This window comes from Rasamsonia emersonii (assembly GCF_000968595.1).
Source record: "Rasamsonia emersonii CBS 393.64 chromosome Unknown ctg1118621760094, whole genome shotgun sequence".
Lineage (NCBI taxonomy): Eukaryota > Fungi > Ascomycota > Eurotiomycetes > Eurotiales > Trichocomaceae > Rasamsonia > Rasamsonia emersonii.
The window spans coordinates 82,535-103,367 of NW_013563193.1; the positions used below are offsets into that span (position 1 = coordinate 82,535).

Consider the following 20,833-nt stretch of genomic DNA (forward strand, 5'->3'; position numbering starts at 1 on the left):
TCTCGCCACGCGTCTGGTCATTTTCCTTGCTCTCTTTCGTGACCCAGCTTCCACGACCGTTAGTGATCTTCTTACTTGATATAGCCCCGCCTCCACCTTCGAGATCTCGCACCCGCTCCACTCTTTGACCTGACTAGCATGGCCTTTCATGCCTATGTACCCCTGCTCTAGACATTGGTTCTATCCTGATATGTTGATCGACATGACGCTGGTGCTTAGTAGTGCGTTGTGCAGGGATACTGGAGTCTAACTAAGTCACAGTGGTGTGTCTGCAATCCCATCTTGGGAAGCTGGCTTTAAACTTCACAGCAGGTTTTAGGGTGGTCATCTCGATAAATCGCAAGAAAGCCAAGTTAGCTTGCTTATATGAACTAAATGAATTCCATCTCCTAGTACTGCATCGCGGGCTGGACAATGAGTGGTATTCAGCGGTTCCTCACGCGGCGTGAGAAACAGAGACGCTATGGAAAACAAGACAAAGAGGTATCCTTAATCCCAATACAGCTAGTTTGGTTATTGTCGCTGCCAGTTATTTGCTTAGTCGTCATTTTCTGACACTTTTTTTTTCCCAGTTGTCAGGTGTCCTCTTGGGCCCGCAGTTTCGGGGATTTTTTGCGTCGGCCAATGCTACATCCGCATACGACAAAGATGAAGAGAAGAAGGTCATCTACTTCCGATTGACGTGTGATATTTCTTGCTGACGTCCCTTCAGCTCAAGAACCTAGAACGGCGAATCGCTTCACTTGGAATCTCTGGACTGAAGCCCGAACACTACCTATATGCACTTCGATCAAAATGTGCACAAGGAGACGAGGACAAGGCGTTTGAGATGCTCCTGATCCTAGAAGACTCAATAGAGGGCATTATCAGAGGCTATGCTCCGAGCACAAAACTTCTCGGGGCAGAGAATCGAAATGGCGTCACTTGCTATCTTGACGCATTGCTCTTCGCTATGTTTGCTCGGCTCGACTGCTTTGAAGCAATTCTCTACAAATCATTCAATGACGAGCCTCGACGGAAACTTTCTATCATTTTACGGCTTTGGGTGAATCTGTTGAGGTCCGGAAAACTGATTACCACAGATATTGTATGTCTCCTTGGCAAAGCTTGTCTATGACTTCCACGCACGCACAAGAGTTTTGTGCTTTCATTGTATGAGAAATACTGACTGGCATAAGACCGAACACCTCCAAAAGTCTCTTTCAGAATGTGGCTGGCCAGAGGCAGCTGAACTCCGGCAGCAAGATGCGTCAGAGGCTTTTACATTCATCACTGAGAAGCTGGAGTTGCCCCTGCTGACCCTCAAGATGGATATCTACCATACAGGGAAGGAAGATGCCGTCGATGATCACAAATTTGTCAATGAGAGACTGCTAGAAGTGGCAATCCCCCCTGAGCATCCTGATGGCAGTGCAATTACTCTGGAGGACTGTCTTGAATCCTACTTTAATAACAAGATCGAAGTAAAGCGATACCTGGAACGACGACACACTATTGGATCTGTAAGATCCTTTGATTCGACTGCCAAGGAAACATCAGTTCATGTGGAAACTGTTGAAGTGGGTTCGTCTGCTTCGTCACCAATCCATACAGGCTCTCCGCGAGTTGACGAAGGCCGCCCGCTATCCCCAGCAGTGGATACCAACCTACTTCAAAATTCCCCGCTCCGACGGGCCAGCATTGTACAAGAACGCTTTATTCCCGACAAGGACGGCCAGAATGGGGAGAGTGGTGAGGGTAGCACAACACCTCACCGCTCTCGACAGAGAAAGGGGAGTTACAGAAAAGAGGTGATGATGCCTGCGTGGCAGTTTTTCAGTTTGATACGTATGTCAAAACACTATAGCCGTTTTGATGATCATCTGTTCCTAACACTCTTCCAGCGTGGTATACGGACAATACGCCGACGAATGATGCGCAGGTGGCGGCACACTTTTCTTTGAAGCGGCCTATCCTTGGTATGTGCTTGAAGCGCTATTCCGTATTGCCGAATGGGAAGGCAATCAGGCTCAACACCTACATCGACGTACCCATTGAAATTGGTTTACCGCATTTCATCCAAGATGACAAGATGGATGACAACGGCCCGTTATACGGCAACTTCAAGCTGTCTCTACAATCTGTAGTATGCCATCGGGGGGATTCTGTCGATTCGGGTCACTATATCGCTCTTGTGCGAGGAACCAGTTCTAATGCAGCCCAGCAAGCTTCGGGAAGCTTGGACTCGAATGCGACTCTGGGACCAGATGCATCGGAGCAGTGGATGCGCTTTGACGATCTGGCCCCTGAACGTATCACCCTGGTCGATATCGAGCAGGCTTTGAGGGAGGAATCTCCATATCTTCTTTTCTACCAGATAGTTCCAATTGACGAAGAAGGCGAAGAAATACAGAATCGTGCTTCTTATACCGAGGCTGAAGAGGACGTCGATGGTCCCGTGGCAGTGTACGTGTCTTCTGCGGCATGCACCGATGATGATCCCCCTGAGACATCTGCGCCTGGTTCTGCTCGGCTAAGCTTCGAAATAACACGCCCAGACACAGAAGAGTCCAGACAATCCCAAAGGAGACAAAGTGTGTCTTTCTCAGATGCTCTTCGGAATTCGTCCCATGAAGATAATTCGGGCAATCTCCAGGTTAATTCCGCAGCACGTTCCGACCAGTCGACGCCTAAAGAACGGGGTCGAGGCTCATTTTCGTTGTCTCGACGAACGTCCAGAGGTCTTAAAAGTCGTTCTCGAAGCGGAGGTGAAGAACAAGGTAGCGAAAACCGGCTTAGTGCCGCATTCTCTCGATTTGCCAATCTTCGACTCAGTAGAGAAAAACTACCCAGCGATTCCAACAGCGCAATCGAAGACGGCGACGAGCCAACCAAAGGCGGCGGCTCTCTTGGTGATGACAATACAGCTGACATCACGCCTAGCATGACCGAGAATGAAGGCAAGCGCACGAATGGCCGAACCACGAAACCCCGAAATGGAAAGCGTACCGAGAGGTTTGCACGAGTGAGACGTGGAAAGCAGCCCGAAAGGGAATGCATTGTTATGTGATTGAGCGATCAATCATGCATTAATCACAGCTATTTATGATAGTTGATTCTGCAAACGGTGATACCCCTAACGTTCCTGTGGTTTGATCCAACTTGTTTCAGAAACAGCATGGTTTGCAGCATATTCATCTTGCATGTCCACACAATAACCCTGTATTTCTGCAAGTCAGTTGCGTGGATTTCAGGACCATTGATCCCACTTTATCCAGAGGTCCCGCACAGCATATGTATTATCATGACATAGACATCTCAAGGCGTCATGACTTTCTATGATACATGTAGACTAGTTTTTAATGACTCAATGACATTGAAATTTCAGTAAAATTAAATATTCCTCAATATATTTGCCTAGAATAAAAGTTACTCCAACTCGGTGGAGTCTCTAGAGCAGGAATGACGCACCGAGTGGGAATGCTCCCCACCTCATCCATCCGAATACATTAACGTACCCCGCGTCAGGAACGCGGGGCAAATCAGGACAGATGCCCATGGTTGAGTCAAGCCACTGACACACACAAGCCTCTACTGATCCGAGTTAAATTCGTTCGGATAGCGGAGGACGTTAGCTACCTTAGCTACCTAACCTACCTTGGTGGCACATGCATACATGCATACATCCCACTGGTGAGGGGAAGAAAGAATGAAATGATGAAAGAACAGACTAATCAAGTTCAGAAAAGATAAGACAGAAATGGTCAAGAGTGCTAGCAGGCAGTGACGTATGTTTTCACCTTTTTTTTTCAAAATATGAACTGTTATAGAGTGTCTCCGACGATCGATTCTCCACATGCTGTGTCTGTGATTTACGTCCATTATCGAAATCTGGGATAGCAATATCCACTAGGTGATCCACCTACTCCAGTTTCTCCTCACTTATCGATTGCATCACTCCTGCAATTTTTATATACCCTTCTAATACTCTCCTATCCACCAAACAAAAAAACTCGCGACTTCAGACAAGAAGGATATATCTATCTCCTGGGAACTACAACAGAGAGAGTCAACGACAATGACTAGAATATCGCCGCAAGTCGTCGACGGTCTCAAGGCTAGGATCGACTCGGTCACCAGCAAGCCAGATGGCGTGCCGGGCCTGGTCATCGCCGTCGTCGACCGAAACGGCGATATCGTCTTCGAGCACGCTTCCGGCAAGCGAGGCATGGGCACCAACGAGCCCATGACGACGGACACGGTCTTCTGGATCGCGTCCTGCACAAAGATGATCGTCGCCATTGCCGCCATGCAGCTGGTCGAGCAGGGGAAGCTGGCCCTGGATGATGTCGCTCTGGTCGAGAGGCTGGCGCCGGAGCTTCGAGACGTGAAGGTTTTGCAGGAGCGTCCTGATGGGCGGTTGGAGCTCGTCGAGAAGAAACAGGGCATTACCCTCAGGATGCTTCTTTCTCATACTGGTCAGTAACCGTATTCGTTTTGGACAATCTTAGTTCTAGCGGTGTGAGGTCATTTTCTGACTGGCACATATCGATCAGCCGGCTTTGGCTACTCCTTCTTCAACGCGGCGCTCAAGAAATGGTCAGAACCAGCCGGTATCGACGAGCTTTCGGGATCCATGTCAGACATCCTGTTCACGCCTCTCGTGAACCAGCCAGGCTCGCGATGGGAATACGGGACCAACATCGACTGGGCCGGCGAGCTCGTGATGCGAGCCTCGGGTCTCAAACTGGACGACTACTTCAAGAAACACATCTTCGAGCCGCTGGGGATCCGAGACCTGACTTTCTTCCCCTCGGACGACATGAAGAGGCGCCTGGTATACATGCACCAGCGAACGGCCGATGGGAAGGTCACCCTTCGCGAGGAAGGCCATCCGCTGAAGCGTGCTCTAGACCCGATAGGGAAGAAACATGTCTATCAGTCTGGAGGTGCTGGATGTTTTGCCGTCCCTTCGGAGTATTGCAGTATGTTTCTCTTCCAGATTCTCCCTGTTCCGATAGTCAGAACTGACGAACCGTCCACCTACAGAGATAATCGCAGCCCTTTTGAACAATGGGAAATCCCCCAAGACTGGGGCTGAGATCCTCAAGCCGGAGAGTGTTAAACGTGAGTCAACAACCTACAATTGAATCTGAATCCGAAAACATGGAGACTAACAGCTTGTCCCGCACAGAGCTCTTCGAAAACCAGATCCCTCAATTCCCCAACTTCGGCCGCCAGGGCATCTATTCAACGAAGCCGCAGTACTCGAAGCCGTCGTCAGACCTATACCCACAACCCCTGGACCAAGCTCAGGGCTGGACGCTGGCCGGATTCCAGCACCTCCACCCCACCACCACCGGACGAGCGGCGGGCACGATCTGGTGGAGCGGGATCGCGAATCTGCTCTGGTGGGCTGATAAGGAGCGAGGGCTGGGCGGGTTCGTCGCCTCGCAGATTCTTCCGTATGGAGGTTAGTAATTAGTCAATAATCATTATCATTATCGTTATCTACTTGAACGGAACTGTCGTACTGACTGACTGTGATTGAATTCTAGAACCGGACGTCCAGAACACAATGGCCGAAGTCGAAAAGACGTTGTACTCTGCCTTGTCGAAGACGAGTATGCTGTGAGTGATGAGTGAGTTTAATGTTGCAGGTAGCCACCTGATATTATGCCATCAACAGGCATGCTTGCTTTTTAGGTACGCCAGTCTTTACAGCCTCTTTCCTAGTCTAGGAGTAGTATACGATACCAATGTAATTTTTCTTTCTGTGCCTACGGAGTACTGCATTTTCCATAAGCGATGCCACTTTGCAAAGTCAAATCCAGCCCTGTCATCGCCGTTACTTAGATTCTATGGCAAAAGATAAACTCATGTCGATCGTGGATTAGTTAGTGGTCGTGGCTCTAAACTAGGTAACTTCATACAAAAAATAAAAAAGTGCAAAACACGTCAGATCTCATGCTCATGCGTATTCATATGCCATTGCTCATGCTCATACGATGGACATCTCCAAGAATTTACTCTTCAGCAACTCGTCCGCGCTGGGCCGCTTCTCATAGTCGATCTCAAAAGTCATGTCCAAGAACGCTCGCGCCTCCTTGCTCGCGTTCTCCGGTGGAGGAGGCCTGGCTTGGTTGTTGCCAATGGCGAAAATAGCCTGCAGCTGACTGCAGTCCGGGAATGGGTGGGTGCCGATGAACATCTCCACCACCAGGCAGCCCAGACTCCAGATGTCGGCTTTCTTCGTGTGGGCCGTCTGTCGGACCACTTCGGGCGCCATCCAGTATACACTCCCCTGGAGGGACGGGCGGTGCGGGTGGTTTTTACCCCCAGACGACAGCATGGCTGAGGCCTCCACGCGCTTGGAGATACCAAAGTCGGAAATTTTGATGCCGCCTTTGTTGTCGACAAGAATGTTGGCCCCTTTGATGTCTCGATGGATGATGTCGCGACTGTGAAGGTAAGAGAGACCGGCAAGGATCTGGCGGACAAAGTTCTTGATCAACGGTTCCTGAAACGTGTTGTATTGCTTCAGCATCTCTGCAATGGACCCTCCAGGGACGTATTCGAGGAAAATGTTCAGGTGATGGTCATCCGCTGATGTTCCCAGGTACTGGACAATGTTGGGGTGGTGCAATCCTTGAAGCAATTCTATTTCGTGCTTCAGAGCAGCAACCATGTTGTTCTTCCTCTTGTCGAGTTCGGTACCTTTCGTCGCCGACGGCAGCTCCACCTGCTTCACAGCCATGAGCTCTCCCGTAATCGCATGTAGTGCAAGGAAGACGCTTCCGAACGATCCTTCTCCGATCAGAGACCCCTTCATCCAGTTCTTCGGCGCGAAATTGTTGCCAGCAAGGAATTCGTTGAGACCGACATCCTCTTCTTCCCCGTCCTCTGCTACAATCATGCTCAGGCGTTCGTTGAGAGAACCACCGCCATCGGTGGCTGCAACACTGAGCGTCTCATCGAGAAAAGTTCTGCCATGCTCGCCGGCCGCCTGCTCAGATGTACTGGAGAACGATACGTACGACTTGCGGTCGGGCTCAACTGGGGACTCCTCCTGGAGAGGTTGCAGAGTGCTCGATGCGATGGAGTCGCGATACGCCACTGAAGGTAAGTTGAATCTCGACACAGACAACGGTCTTGAGGCACGTGTTGGTTGGCCTCCCCCGCTCAGCCACGTATCAGCGATGCTCGGGATAGGGGGAGCATCCTTCAAGCTTGAGGCCACGCTGATATTGCTGACAACACTTAGACGACTCGCCGCACGACTCATTCGCTGCGATCGTCGAACGGACAAACGCATCGTTTTTTCGATTTCATCGCGCTGGTGACTTGGGAAGTACGAGGTCAACTCGTGTATGATCATCTCACTTGGAGGTCTAGCACCGAAGAACGAGCGAAGCTTAGCCGCTGGGTTTCGGTCTGGGTTGCGCTCCGGGACCGCGGGTGTTGGCGACGGCTCATGATCATCTTGATGGCTAACATGCCTGTTCCTGTCGGAGGACATTGGAGACATTGGCTGCTTGATGTTATGCCAAGATTCCCCCGTGAGCTGCTGGATCTTGGCCTGGTTTCGTGGATTGGAACTGCTCAACGCATTGAGATGGGTCACCTGACTCTCATCCAGCGCCAGTTGAGAAGCGCGACGGAGCTCGTCTGCATCTGGCTCTCCAGCATGAATCTTTCGAAGAATCAAACGACCGCGCTCTGACTTATTTGAGGGATCGCATATTTGCATCAGTTCGGCATCCGATACCCGCCTGCAGTTTGCCGGATCTGGTTCCAAACCATCCAACACGTAGAAACAGTAATTCCTGTACTGGGTTTCAGGGAGTTGCAATTTCTTCAACACACAGATCATGATTTCTTCTGGTGTCTTGCAATGCTTGACATTGAGAACTTTGGTCTGACCGCCAGTGTATATCACTCGAATGACGGGAGAGTTTGCAGGAAGCGGCCCCATGGTTAAACCATCAATGCTGGGATTTTGCCTTAAATGCGCAGACCCCTTGGAGGCTTGGTTGGCGTCTCCTGGTGTGGGAGGTCGGCGACCAGAGCCTGAACCAGCGGAAGATGGGTGGCTATGATACCCGGATCCCTGGTCCTTCCGTGAGCTTTCGGTAGCATGTCGATGGCTTCGTGTGTTTCTATCGGCATCCGCAGGCAAAGGCGAAGACGGCCGTGACGACTTTTGATCCGCTTGCCGAGACCAGCCCCGGCTGCTTGAGGAGGGCTGTTGGCGAGAAGTGGAGGAGTGGGATTCGGAGGAAGGAGGGGTGTACGTGATAGCCTCAAGGGCCGAAAGAGATTCCTGTACTTCTGTAAGCCAAAGATTCCCATATCCAATCCCGTAATGACCCACCATATTTCGCTTTTTGCGGTTCGATATTGCTTTATTTCTGAGTTGTTTGATGGCGACGAAGATTCGCACCCGATCGCCGATCTTCTTGATTCCCATTTCCTGGAGAATCTTTTGATCGCATTCGAGCAGGTTGTCTCCATTGACATGATTTGCTATTCTCTACATGTTAGTCTTCGTTAAAGGAAGAAGCTGCAGCCAAAGCACCGTCGTACCCTTGAATAAGGTCTCGTACTGGCCGCATCGTATACTGTGCAGCCATTCTATCACTTTCTTTTCGTCCCACGATCTGGAACCCAAACCGTCAGCGTGGAACTGGAATCACCACAGATCAAATGAACTAACCGAACAGATTCCAAACCATCGTGAGCATCGGAGAATTCGGATTCCGTCGGACTCGTGAACTGCCCTCCATCGCTAGAGCTTGCAGCAGCGGTCGCCTTATGGGAGGATCCAGAGTGGTGGGTTGACGGGGGCGCTGGGTTCGGTGGGAGCCCCAGGGAGGCAGGATACGGAGATTTGGATGCCAGCATTGTCGATATGGTTGCCAGGAGTAGATAATGCAAGAGAAAGTTTGGGCAGAAAAAGCCAAGACTGAAGGATCCTGGGGCAGGTGCTTTTCTTCGATTTACGGGAATCAAAAGACTCTCTGAGCACTGTAAAGTCGCTTCTTATAACCACATGAACGTCGTACTTTGGCAGTAGTCAATTGCAAACGAAGGACGTGACAGAATCTCTCGGTCACTGACTTATCGGCATGGGTCACCACGAAACAGGATGGGGGCTGGGCTCTAAGTGAAAGAACACCGATTAACATGCTATTGTCGAGGCAGCACAAATAGCAGCCAGAGAAAATCTAAGAATCGCAGATTCATCACTCACAAGTGACACACGCTAAGACGAGTAGATGGCTGATATGAGGATGAGAAACGGCCGATGGTCGCCGGCGAGCTGCTTACGCGGGCGCTTCCCCTGAACACGTAAAATGCGTCCACCACGTCGTCCAGGGAGGCAGAAATCGAATCTGCCAAAAACAAGGCAGACAGACGGCCCAAAGGCCTCGTCGAACCCGACAGCGACAGACAGGGAGAAGTCTCAAGAGTCGAGAAGGCCTTCTGAGCAGACTAGTTAGTTATCGGGGGAGATGTCTTGGGGCGGCGCTAGGGCGGGACAACTCGGTGAGGAGAGTTCGGGCCAGGTTGACGCACTCTCAGACAGCACCAGCCCACCCCGACGGCCAAGGCTGATCTTGAAACGACCTCAGGATTCTCGCCACGAACATGGCGGCCAGATCTGCGGCAGTGGGCTGTTTTATCTGGGCGGGTCTCTGCCCTGGGCCTGGATGCCAGCACACGCTCGTGTCGAGCACTTGTTTATGACCTACGGATATATACGTACTGCACAAACGCCGATTTAACGAGGAGGCTCAGTGATAGGGTGCGATTCAAACTGGTGAAACATGCAGATGTCATAATGTGTTGAACGGTCATCGCTATGCAAGGGGGTCCAGAATACCCTATCGATACGTGATAGTGTACTCCGTACTGTACTGAACTACTGATTGTCCTGAAGGCCTATAAGCGGCTCACCGCCCAGGGAAATGTGCGCCTCCTGCCCTCCACCTACCTTAGCTCCTAACGCCTGTTTGAGACGTCTCCTCTACCCCGCTGTACAATCCTCGTCCCGGCTCTCTTCGATTATCTTGCCTAATCTCGACCTTCCTCCCGCCTATTTGTGAAAGATGAGCAGCAGTTACAAGCAGCTACTTCGCGCGCGTCGCAATTTCTGGTGCCGTACTCCGTACCTCTTCGAGAAACTTATTAGCCCTGTCGTTTCCAACAAGAGCCTCAGTGACTCATAACTCTAATTTCATCTCACCCACCTTGGACGCCTTCAAATCCTTCTTCTCCCTCGCGGATCCTTTTCGATCTTGAGTCCACGATCGCGTCCACTCTTCCTCTCATCCTGGCAATCCCTCCCTGCGATTGCGACGCGGTCACTAAGATAATTGTCACATACCCTTGCCGGGCACACACCAGGGTACAAAATTCGCTAATTGCAGAAAGAATTCTCGAGGAGCTACGTTCTTCTTCCTCACTTTGTTATCGGAGTTCGCATTTCGTACTTTATGTGGCTCGCACCTTCTGATAAGTGTACCTCGTATTCCGATTACGATCGCATCAGTGACTCCGTCACCTGATCGGATAGCCAGCCCCTTGCAGTTGTCGATCGACTCGGAGCACGATGTAACCAGTTCAGCTCCCGTTGATACTGGATGCGTGAAAACTCTCAAAACGGTCATAAAAAAAAAGGAGTGCTATCTTTCATACCTTATCCTTACACGTCGCTAGGGAGAAATATCGATGGACGGCGGCTCCAAGGTTACTATACAGTGCCTTTTGCGAGGGGATCAACTGGATGATGCCTTGTGTGTAGAAGTAACGAAAACCACGATCTTCTCCTCCAAGACATCCGTTACAGACACACTCAATAAATTGTCAGGCAGTAAGACATTTTCGCCAAACAACATTACTCTTTACTGTGCAAATGTCCTTGATGACAAGGGTAAGGACAAGGCTCTCGTTGAACTATATCGGAGAATAGACGCAGGGACCCTCCCAGTTGTTAGTTCTCCGAGGGATATCTGTGGCCTTTTGGACAATGCCAGTACCGAAGAATACTTCATTCATATCATTGTCGGTACGTTATTTTATTTGCTCTTCTCTTCTGAGTCATTATTTCATTGCTGACAATGCGTTTGATGAAGGGCGAAGACGAGCCGAGAAGAGGAAGGCGCCTTCAGATGAATTGCCAGCAGAGACCCTCACAGTGACCAAATTTTCGAAGAGTATCGGTGAGCTTGTTGCCAACGCCGCAAACTGCATTTATACCATCTTTGGAAAATCAGCTCCGGATGAACTGGAAATCAAGCCATATGGGCCTATAAGGCCAGGTGACTTTGTCCTTCAGGTTCCACCTATCAACAGAAACTATTTCCCTGATATCTTGCAAAAGGCTCTGAGGATCCAAATGCCAGCTATCATTCACGGTCCATACCAGTCAGGGAAAACAAGCCTCTTATATGCAATGAAACAGTACCTTAAAGCCAAACGATATACAGTCTTATGGGTCAACTTGGACTATGCAATTGGCAAACTGTCAGAATTTACGGAGGAAAGGTTCTACGAAAAGGTTTCGTTTCGCATGTTCAAGAGAAGGATGGACGAGGGCCAGTTCGTATCGCATTTAGAAAGAAAATATGGAGGGAAGAAGACGACATTCTGCTTGATTGATGAAATGCAGTGGATGATCAGAAATAATGCTGCGGAACGGACTGTGAGGAAGTTTTGCAGGTGCCTGGACGAAAATGGTATACCATACAAAGGTGTCGGCACATCTCAGCTGCGAAAACTCGCCTGGAAACATCAGGATTTTAATCCACTTGAGACAGAAGCCGACAACCTCGGATCTCCATTTAACAGGGTGAGATTTGAATTGATGCCACGCCTGGACTATGGACTATAACGAGACGGCATGCCTTTACAGAGAGTATGAGACAGCCCGTAACTTGCAAATCCCGGTTGCGATCAAAGAAGGGATCCAGAGAGAAGCAGCCGGTCACGCGTCCTCATTCATGACTCTTATGCACATGTATGACACAATGCAACCAAATGTCAATGAAAAGAGCTGGCCGCAAACCCTCCTAACAAACTTTGAGCCATTTATGAACGGCTTGCCCTCTACAATCGATACTCATCTCGAAAATCAGGGCCTCCACGAACTAGTACTAAGGTACTTAGCGTCCGGAAATAGACAATGGCATATGAACCTGAAGAATCTAACAGCGAATGAAAGGGTACTATTTAATATAGAAGTCCTGTCACTTGTCGATCCAGACAACAAGACTGAGGACAATGAGAGGTTGGTGCACTTTACCAGTGGCTTGATTTACTGCATATGCCTCCACTCCGTCTTATCAAAGCGTAAAATTCGATCATCTGAGATGCTGCGGCCCATTCTGCTTCTTGAAAAGGCCCGAATGTATATACGTCCTAGCCAACTCGACATTAAAAAGGCTTGGAATCTGAGAGGCCCTGCTGAATACATTTTTCAGATTGAACTCTACTCCGTCTTCTATGACCTGCCGCCTGAAGGTTGGCGTTGTGGGAGTGAGGTGCACCCGGACCAAGGCGACCACAAGTTGAGGATGGACCTGCACTTGATGTCTGACTCTGGGGGGAGCGGAGTGGGGTTCGAACTTAAGGTCGACAAGGTCACTGAGGAAGAAGTCGACAAGGCAATAACCAAGGCCCAGAATTACGCCAAGAAGTTCGCTGTCGACATCTATGTTGTGAACTTCTTGTCCAGATTTACACGCCCACCTAAAGCAGATATTATCAAGCAAGGCAATCTTCGAATTTTCCTAGTAAACGTGCCGTACAACGATGGTTTAATGAGTTTGATGTCACATACGCTGAAGAGAGCGATAAGGACGATGTGGAACGGGGCATTGAGCAGCGGAGCTTTCAGCTGCATCCTGTGGGTGATGGTGTTGGTGATCAGTGGCACGAGATAGTAGGGTGACTGTTACACCGATCAATATTGCTGCAAGCATTTTCCTAGTCTTCTACTACTTTGTGTCAATGAGCCAAGTTATTACTATGTCCAATGCGGTTCAAGCAGCCATTGAGAAGATATGGATGTGCCTGACATTCTCCGCGGATAGCCGGTATCATACTGTTGCATCTTATTAACCGCAGCTGATATTTGCTGGGTTTGAAATGCTGGACGAGGATCTGTTCTGGGTGCCGGCTACAGAGGAGGAGTCGGAGAATTTGGGAGAGTTGGCTATGGATAATGTGAGGAAGAGGAAGGGATTAGTCGTGCAGAGGAGGAAGTTGATGTGGAGAAGCAGAAGACGCTAAAGAGGTGAAGAGCATACGCTAACATAAATCTGTTTAGCTCTTTGTTGCAAGCTTTTTCTTCTCTAACTACGCGTTGGCCGTCTATATGATAACAGAGAGTATTAGAACGTAAGAAAACATTGAACGGGAAGCGTTAGGGTTCCCTGGCCTTCTTTTCCATGCTCCGGAGTCTGTATATTGCTAAGATCGACTATCTTGAGGAACTCAAGAACAGATTCTTACAAAGGGAGATCCCATTCGAAAATCATCAATCGTTTGCACAGTATATGCATCTTGTGGTCAATCAAGCGACCGCGGATCTAAAAAGGTTTTCTTGAACAAGAATATTTCAAGTACTCCTCCCCACCAATATCAGGGGCGAACATCCTAACTGCCGTTAGAGCAGTTGTCAGTCATGTGAAACCCCTCTAACGTTTAAGTAGTGATGGATCTCATGAATTGACAACTATGATAGAGCCCGTCGACCCTCAGAGAGAGCGACTCTTCAAATAGCTCTTCTTCCTATTCGCCACGACCCCCTCGACCTCCAACTATGCAACCCGCCGCGCATCATCCGGCGGATTTGCATGCTCCTGCGCCTCGTCGTTCACCAGCCGAACAGAGGATGGCACCTCTGACTCAAACTTCAAATCTGCGAGCAGCATCCACAGGCAGCCACTATTCACCGCCGCTCGCTTGACCACCAACTGTGCAACCAACCTTGACCGTTGTTCGAAATGCGCGACCCCTTGTACAGAATCACACGCAGGTTCCCGCTCAACTTGAGAATGGTTTTCATGCTCCTCCGCCTTGTCGTCTACCTGCTGAACAGATGATGCCACCCCTCCGTCGAGATCAAACCGTTCGACTCCCTGTGCAGAACCAGACCCGGGCTCGCACGCAAGTTGAGACCTATTAATAACCAAGTTCCTGCGCCTCGTCGACAACCAGCTCAACAGACAATGCGAGATTCCCCTCAACCCACACTGATGGGTATCCCATGAGCCCCTCCTCGCGAGACTAGATTGCGAGAGCCAGTGCCATCATCACTCACCACACGAACATCTCCATTCCCTCCTGAGTATGGCCCTGGTCGTTACGGCCTTGTTAGGTTGAGGTCGAGCGGATTCCAGACCAGCCAATCTATCAACACCCACCACACAATAACAACACCACCAATATCAGAAGTTGTTAGTTGGTGAGAAAGCAGGACTGCGACTGCTCTCTCCCTATATCTTGGCATACTTATCAAATGGGTTATTTATCTCATGGGTTACCAGTTTAGTAGATTAGTGGTTTAGTGGGTTACTTTCATGGGTTACTGGTTTTGTGCTGTGTGGCTCACTCATTGAGAGGTCTACTCATTGAGTGGTTCACTAGCCGGGTCATAGGGTTCTGATAAGAGGGGTAGACAGGAGTTACCTAGGTGTTTACACAGAGGTACTTAGAGTTCATGATACATCAGTTCTGAATCAATTCATATCAGCTTAGAACCCTCCAGTCAAAGACCAAGTCATAGCTTGAAGAATGGCTAATGAACTATATTTCACCAGGATAGAATATGCAGACTGTTAAGAGGGGAAGTGTTAAGTGAGCAAGAGCTATCTAGTCAGAGTAATCGAGGCCGCCTTGTCCTACTCACTTCCGGTCTCAAGCCGGAGTCTGTTCCCAAGAACTACACCATCACAACTCTGAGCAGTAGTATACTGCTAATAATAAGAAATGAGTCACCATAATTGCTCCCCCCCCCCCAATCGCCAGTGGCCTTATGACATCAACGCAAAGCGGGAAATGAGTGGTCTGTTAGAGGAGTCTAAAACCTCAACAGAAGAAAAGTCATTCGCAAAAACAGCTCGCCAAAGCTTAGTACCAGGGACATCTACATTTCAGTTAGCAGTAGAATGACATCGAGGCCGAGAAGTGGGGAATTAGCCTTGCACAATGGCGGAGAGCAAGAGTAGATCAGAACATACCATATGGCCGAGGAATCCAGGTACGGCAGTCAATGATGAGCCAATCCTTGAGCCAGCCCTTCTGGATCCACTGTGTATAACATCCATTGCCCACGAATCGCTGACAGTGCTCTCCCAGTCTATCACCCTCGCGTAATAGTTCTATACCCCATTGAACCTCTGGCAGTCGGAAGTCGATCCTCCCACTCCCATCTCCTGACCATTCACTTGAGATTTTAGCAGAGAAACCAAGGACCGTGTGTAATGCGCGATAAAACTCATCCTGATAAGCTGCCTCCACTGGTCGGATGATTGCTCCAGTGCCAAGACCAGCGGTAGAAGAAAGCTGTCTCGATGAAATTTTCCGTAGTGTAGCTTCGGCGAGTCTCTCGACAGTAGGGAACCGCTCAATGGGAAAGGGAACAGACGAATTGGTATAATAGTGTTCCACATATCTATTCAAATTAGCAAAGGACAGTCAGATTAGAACGGCAGCGCCTACTTGGCATGTAGACGTGTTGGAAAGACACAAAAAATATGGGTAGCATTAGCATCTAATGACTCTGCATGAAGCCAACCCTTCTCATAACATTCTCGAATACCTTTATTCTCCAAGTTTCGAGGTATGCTGTTGTTGAAAAGAACTTCTCGGAGGACAGCGAGTGTCTGCGGCGCGACCTCTCCGTTCACAAATGACCTTTGAACACCTGTTTGAGCAAGATACTGGAATGACTTCTCTTCATCGTTTAGTATCTCGATGATATGAGCTTTCTCCACCACCTGAATTTTCTGGTGCTTTAAATCTGACCGATACACCTATCGAATCTTTATTAGCACTTATGATGGAGCATGGACACGAATGCCTTAAGCGTACCTTTTTGAGCATTGATAGAATACCATTCACAGCCCCTGGATGGCCGCTGGTAAGACTGAAGATATAGTCGGCTGCATCAGGATCAAGAGGCAGGGGGGACTTGTAGTCATTACAGATCCGATGTAACACGTCGTCGAATTCGACGTGAGAATAGAAAAGCGCTATGGAAGGCGAGCCCTGGATTCTGGAAGGTGTAATTGATATTCGCTGCTGAACACCCAGGTACGCGAGAGGGCTCCCAACGCTGAAGTCTTGGGGACCTCCGGTCGGACTACCGTATGAACTGAAGACACAGATTCTCGGCCCCCACGAGGAGCGGCCATGTTGAAACTTGATAAATCCCAGCCAGAGTGCGTCATCGTCGTATGACATCTGCGCCTCGTCGATAATCCAGACAATATCTGCATCATAAAGGTTCGTCGAAGTTATGAAACTGTACCCTGCACTCTGAGCATAACGAATAAGACGGTCGTCTGCGTACACCCCATCACCGTTCGGCCAAGATCGGATTATTACTGAGGCAGTATTCTGCTTCTGATAATGCAAGTAGAGAAGATGAGCAAGCGTGCTCTTCCCAGAAGCTGGTGTACCTCTAACGTGAACGACCCTCTCATCCTCGAGCATCCTGGCGAGCTCTTCAACAGTCTTCCGTCCTCGGGCACCGGAATGGGTCCTCTATACCACAGTAGTCAGAAATTGAAGGGCCACCTTGCCAAAACTATCAAGGAAATCGAATCACCCATGATAGAGCTTTCTCGCTGACTGCAGGAAGGGCTGGAACTGGTCCATTGAGCGTCGGCTCCGCGACCAACAAGTCTCCTCAGTAAATCCATTTCGAAGATGTTATTCACAGATTGGAATGGAAGCGACGATAGTGAGGAAAGCCAGGTGGAAAGAAAGCATGAAAGAATTTCAGGACCTCTGCTGGAAAGAGCAATCGTTGGTATGCAGTAGGTTCCTAGGTATTACCTACCTAGGTTTGGGTATAAAGTTTAGGGTGATCAGCTTAACCGAATACATCGGCTCGGCCACATGGCTGACGTGAGCCTATACTGTTAACCATTTGTTAGATGAAATGCCGAATACTCACTGGTGGGTGCGGGTAGACCAGAACCTGGAGCGGGTAGGCTACCCTTGAAGGCCACTCGATCAGGCCTTGTAAGCCGCTACTCATACAGTCATTAGTGCCTCAGAAGTGACAAGAAAGATGAGGCCAGATCAATGGGACGACTCGTACTGATATGTTCCACTCCCTCGTCTCTCCTAATTGTGTACTCAGAAAGGATGCAGTCGAATACTAGATGTATCTCTGAAGCGACCGAAAACTTTCATTATAGGCTCTGGCCCGTGTCGTCTTGCAACTTTGATTTTATTTGATAGAGATCCTCTGCTTGCCTCATGTTTCTATCTGGCAAGCCTTGACAGACCTTGTCTTCTCTTATCTTATGGATTCATAGGCCGTGGTTAGTATGATCTCCTGGAACAATTTCGGGAAATCTTTGCTTCTTTGCCTCATATCTGCACCTAGCAGAGCCTCTCTTCTCTGCCGCGCGAGGCTTTTCTTCTGTCAGAGATTCTCTAGGCTCTATCGGTCCAAATTCAGAAATCTGATTGACGTCTCGTCTCTCTCTCTACCTCGTAGAGATCGCTCTTCCTTATAGACCCCTCGGAGGCCTAATTCTATATAGACATATCTCTGGGGTTGGCAGCTTCGGAGCGGTGTTCTTTGTATTGGTCATACTCGGTGCGGATTTACTCGGTTGAGACGTGTCACATTCGGCTGACATCTTCAAAGTTTGATATTCTATATTCCTCTCAGGAGTATATTGGCTGATGGCCATATGAATTGCTTAGATGGCAGCTGTTCATCCCGTACAAAATCCTCTTCTTGTGGAATTTGCCGAGGCCGAGATTCAGAAATCCTTATGACCACCGGCGACTGGATGTCCCTCCTCTGCCCGAAGTTCGCCCAGGTCAGATCGAAGACGCGGTACTAGTTGGCCTTCTAGCGGCCGATGGGACTGACGACCCATCAACCAAGCATGTGGTGCTGCAACATTCAACGAAAACGGCAAAGAAATACGCAGGGCCACTAAATACAATCAAGAACACCAGCAACTACGACTCCCTACGAAGGGAGGCGCGTCTATCCTAGGCTGACCGCGGGACGGGAAATCGGGATCCCGAGGGGGGGGGGGGGGTCGTTATCCCCTCCCACGGGATGCCAAGACCGTACAGGATGGGATTCCATATTATAGGATAAGGGATGGGAATATCCCATTCCCTAATTTTAATATAAAGTCATCCCATTCCTGTCCTGTTTCCCTTCAAGGAAATTCCATATTAGCTATAAATTCATCAGGAAATTCCCATCCCACAGTAAGCACGTTAGAGGAAATTCCCCTCCCTGCTATATAATCTAAAGGAAAATCGTGTCCTGTAATAATATCATCCAGGGAATTTCCCATCCTACCATAGGAAATTAGGAAAATCCCTAGGGAATCAGGAAAGTCCTAAACAGGAAGGGAAATTCCTATTTCTGATAAGTTAAGCCAACAGGAATTTAAGGAGTAAGTGTGAAGGACGGTAATTTAAACAAAACGATTACGACTTAGCTGTCGTGGAGTAGGCGATACGCCGTCGACTAGACAAGATACGAGGGCTTGGTATGAGAACGTAGGTGGGAATCCAAATAGAATGGATTGCTGGTCTCTCGTACTAGGTTGCCTAGGAGGGGGATTCTATATACTAGGCGTCAGGTTCTTTGTTTACCCCGCTCTACCCCTCTTCTGAGCGTTCTGAACACCTTGCACCTCAGCGCCCCTCCATCGAGGGCTTAGAGTCTTGTTTTATATAAAGTCTAGATTTAATAATAGTTACCCTAACCTAATAAAAATAGCTACAAAGATATTAGATTACAAATTATAAGGTCTACAAATGTTAGGAGTTAAATTAGAAACATACTTTTAGAACTAATACTAGTGTCCTATATACCTAATTATATACCTACTTAACTAGGTAAGACTTATAATAGAAGCACTAGCTAATACTTCATATACTTCTCCTAGTGCTATAAACAAGGATATCTATAGCGCTAGCCTAGGTTAAAAAGGTTAGGAAGGTTAGGAGTTGTTATTAAGTGCAGCCATGAAGCAGCAACATTAGGCTAGAAAGGCCACAAAATTCAATACAAAAGCCACAGCTTTTCACACCATTTCTGCTGTCACCCAGAGTTACTCTGTACACTGGGGTGACGCCGGATTTCCTTTTCAGATTTAGCGCTCCCATTTGGGAATGGCGCCAGGATGCCTCGCTGCATGTTGATAAACCGATTTCTGTGGCCGCTATATATAAATCTGCTTTCCCCCACCAGGTTTACCAACACTATCCATCATCCTGATTTATTTTCACGATCCCGCACGATTCTACATGATTATTGCTCTTGCCCAACCATTGCCCCCCACCCCCCAATTTTTTTTTAGAAGCAGCTTGAAGTGCTGTTTTCCCGTAGAATCCTACCGATGGCTAGTTAGAGTCAGCATTGTTGTTTGACGAGGAGTTCTACGACTATGCGAAGACGTGATCTGTAATTGGTGGCCAGGAGCTGTGGCTGTCGTCAATTCTTCCTCATTCTTCAGGTCTTGATGATGAGGGGATTCTATAACTGTTTGTCTAATGTGTTCCATTTTGCATTATTTCAGATAAATGTCTAGCTGGGTAGGCACTAATGAGCAATTATATTTTGTGGTTATGACGCAAAAATAATCGTGATATAAGTCTCTCGACATTCAGAAGCCTTTTCTGCACAGTCTCCATGGCTCCCAGAAATTTCAAGCAGGTTAAAGCAGTCTCTAATGGACTTGAAGAGCAATCATCGATCATTTTCAATCATGAAGGCTATGGAAGCTTAGCTTCTGAGGTGTCCCCTTTCAGGATTCCAAGCGCGCCTAGGTGTTGGTCCAAACTCGAGGATTATTATTGACGTATTGTACATACATACATACCTAACTAAGGGGCATACGTAATGTGACCAACAACTCTATGCTGTTAAGTCTATCCTAGTGGTCAGCTCTCCTTTTGGGCCAGTTGGGAACCTAGTTAATGTTGACGCGGATTTTCTCATCACATGTTACTACTGCGCCACATCCTAGAGACTTGTGCACAAACCAAACTAGGAACTCACAACTTATTAACCTCAACAAGGCTGACTAGTTTTATGTGTGGCTGAGATGAGCAGGCAGACTATAAGCGTTCAAACTTTCACCCTGAACGTTGATGAGTGTACTCTGTACTCACTAGTAGAACATCTCACCCTGCAAGTCATTGTATGTGGGGTTGACAGAATCTCGATAAGTCATTGTATTAGAACCAGGTTATGGCAGTAAATCGCTACCAATCTGGAAGAGTTAGCGCCTATGATAGGCGCCCGGCAGTTCGCTATATTGGGTACAGTGGGGGTACAACTAGGGGTCTTGTTAAGCCCGGCGCTAATTCCTATAACTTATCTCTTCTGCTAGGCTGTCATCCTATGGTTCGTAAGGACTCTTGATCAGCAAATGTCTCAGCTTCCTTAGGATTCAAACGATCGACCACCGCTCCAGACTGAAAGGGACGGCCGTTGGCAAGATGACCCATGTTCACTGCATATGATAATGCACTAGGTGTATTGTACTCAGATCGGTAATATCAATCAATAAAATCAAACTGGTGAGAGCCCCTGTCCATTTCAAACGTGGTGAAGCGAGTGAGGGGT

General features: G+C 48.6%; 6 protein-coding genes across 6 annotated transcripts; 4 read left to right on the forward strand and 2 right to left on the reverse strand.

Moving 5' to 3' along the window:
* Positions 1–414: 414 nt before the first annotated feature.
* T310_4057 (uncharacterized protein) lies at positions 415–3,049 on the forward strand (the record flags this gene model as incomplete). Its single annotated transcript, XM_013473051.1, has 5 exons — positions 415–483; positions 573–662; positions 713–1,087; positions 1,179–1,827; positions 1,884–3,049. 5 exons carry the CDS (start codon positions 415–417, stop codon positions 3,047–3,049), a joined length of 2,349 nt encoding a protein of 782 aa, XP_013328505.1.
* Positions 3,050–4,057: 1,008 nt separating this feature from the next.
* T310_4058 (Beta-lactamase) lies at positions 4,058–5,720 on the forward strand (the record flags this gene model as incomplete). Its single annotated transcript, XM_013473052.1, has 6 exons — positions 4,058–4,457; positions 4,536–4,964; positions 5,005–5,106; positions 5,174–5,452; positions 5,538–5,610; positions 5,669–5,720. The coding sequence occupies 6 exons, from the start codon at positions 4,058–4,060 to the stop codon at positions 5,718–5,720; spliced, it is 1,335 nt and encodes a 444-aa protein (XP_013328506.1).
* A 260-nt stretch (positions 5,721–5,980) lies between these two features.
* Positions 5,981–8,883, reverse strand: T310_4059 (MAP kinase kinase kinase SteC; the record flags this gene model as incomplete). Its single annotated transcript, XM_013473053.1, has 4 exons — positions 5,981–8,302; positions 8,354–8,505; positions 8,566–8,639; positions 8,696–8,883. 4 exons carry the CDS (start codon positions 8,881–8,883, stop codon positions 5,981–5,983), a joined length of 2,736 nt encoding a protein of 911 aa, XP_013328507.1.
* Positions 8,884–10,713: 1,830 nt separating this feature from the next.
* Positions 10,714–12,926, forward strand: T310_4060 (uncharacterized protein; the record flags this gene model as incomplete). Its single annotated transcript, XM_013473054.1, has 4 exons — positions 10,714–11,050; positions 11,118–11,833; positions 11,880–12,271; positions 12,407–12,926. The coding sequence occupies 4 exons, from the start codon at positions 10,714–10,716 to the stop codon at positions 12,924–12,926; spliced, it is 1,965 nt and encodes a 654-aa protein (XP_013328508.1).
* A 2,094-nt stretch (positions 12,927–15,020) lies between these two features.
* T310_4061 (uncharacterized protein) lies at positions 15,021–16,704 on the reverse strand (the record flags this gene model as incomplete). The annotated part of the gene is made up of 4 exons (XM_013473055.1): positions 15,021–15,133; positions 15,228–15,661; positions 15,709–16,022; positions 16,081–16,704. The coding sequence occupies 4 exons, from the start codon at positions 16,702–16,704 to the stop codon at positions 15,021–15,023; spliced, it is 1,485 nt and encodes a 494-aa protein (XP_013328509.1).
* A 3,190-nt stretch (positions 16,705–19,894) lies between these two features.
* T310_4062 (uncharacterized protein) lies at positions 19,895–20,629 on the forward strand (the record flags this gene model as incomplete). The annotated part of the gene is made up of 3 exons (XM_013473056.1): positions 19,895–20,033; positions 20,293–20,405; positions 20,447–20,629. 3 exons carry the CDS (start codon positions 19,895–19,897, stop codon positions 20,627–20,629), a joined length of 435 nt encoding a protein of 144 aa, XP_013328510.1.
* Positions 20,630–20,833: the final 204 nt, after the last annotated feature.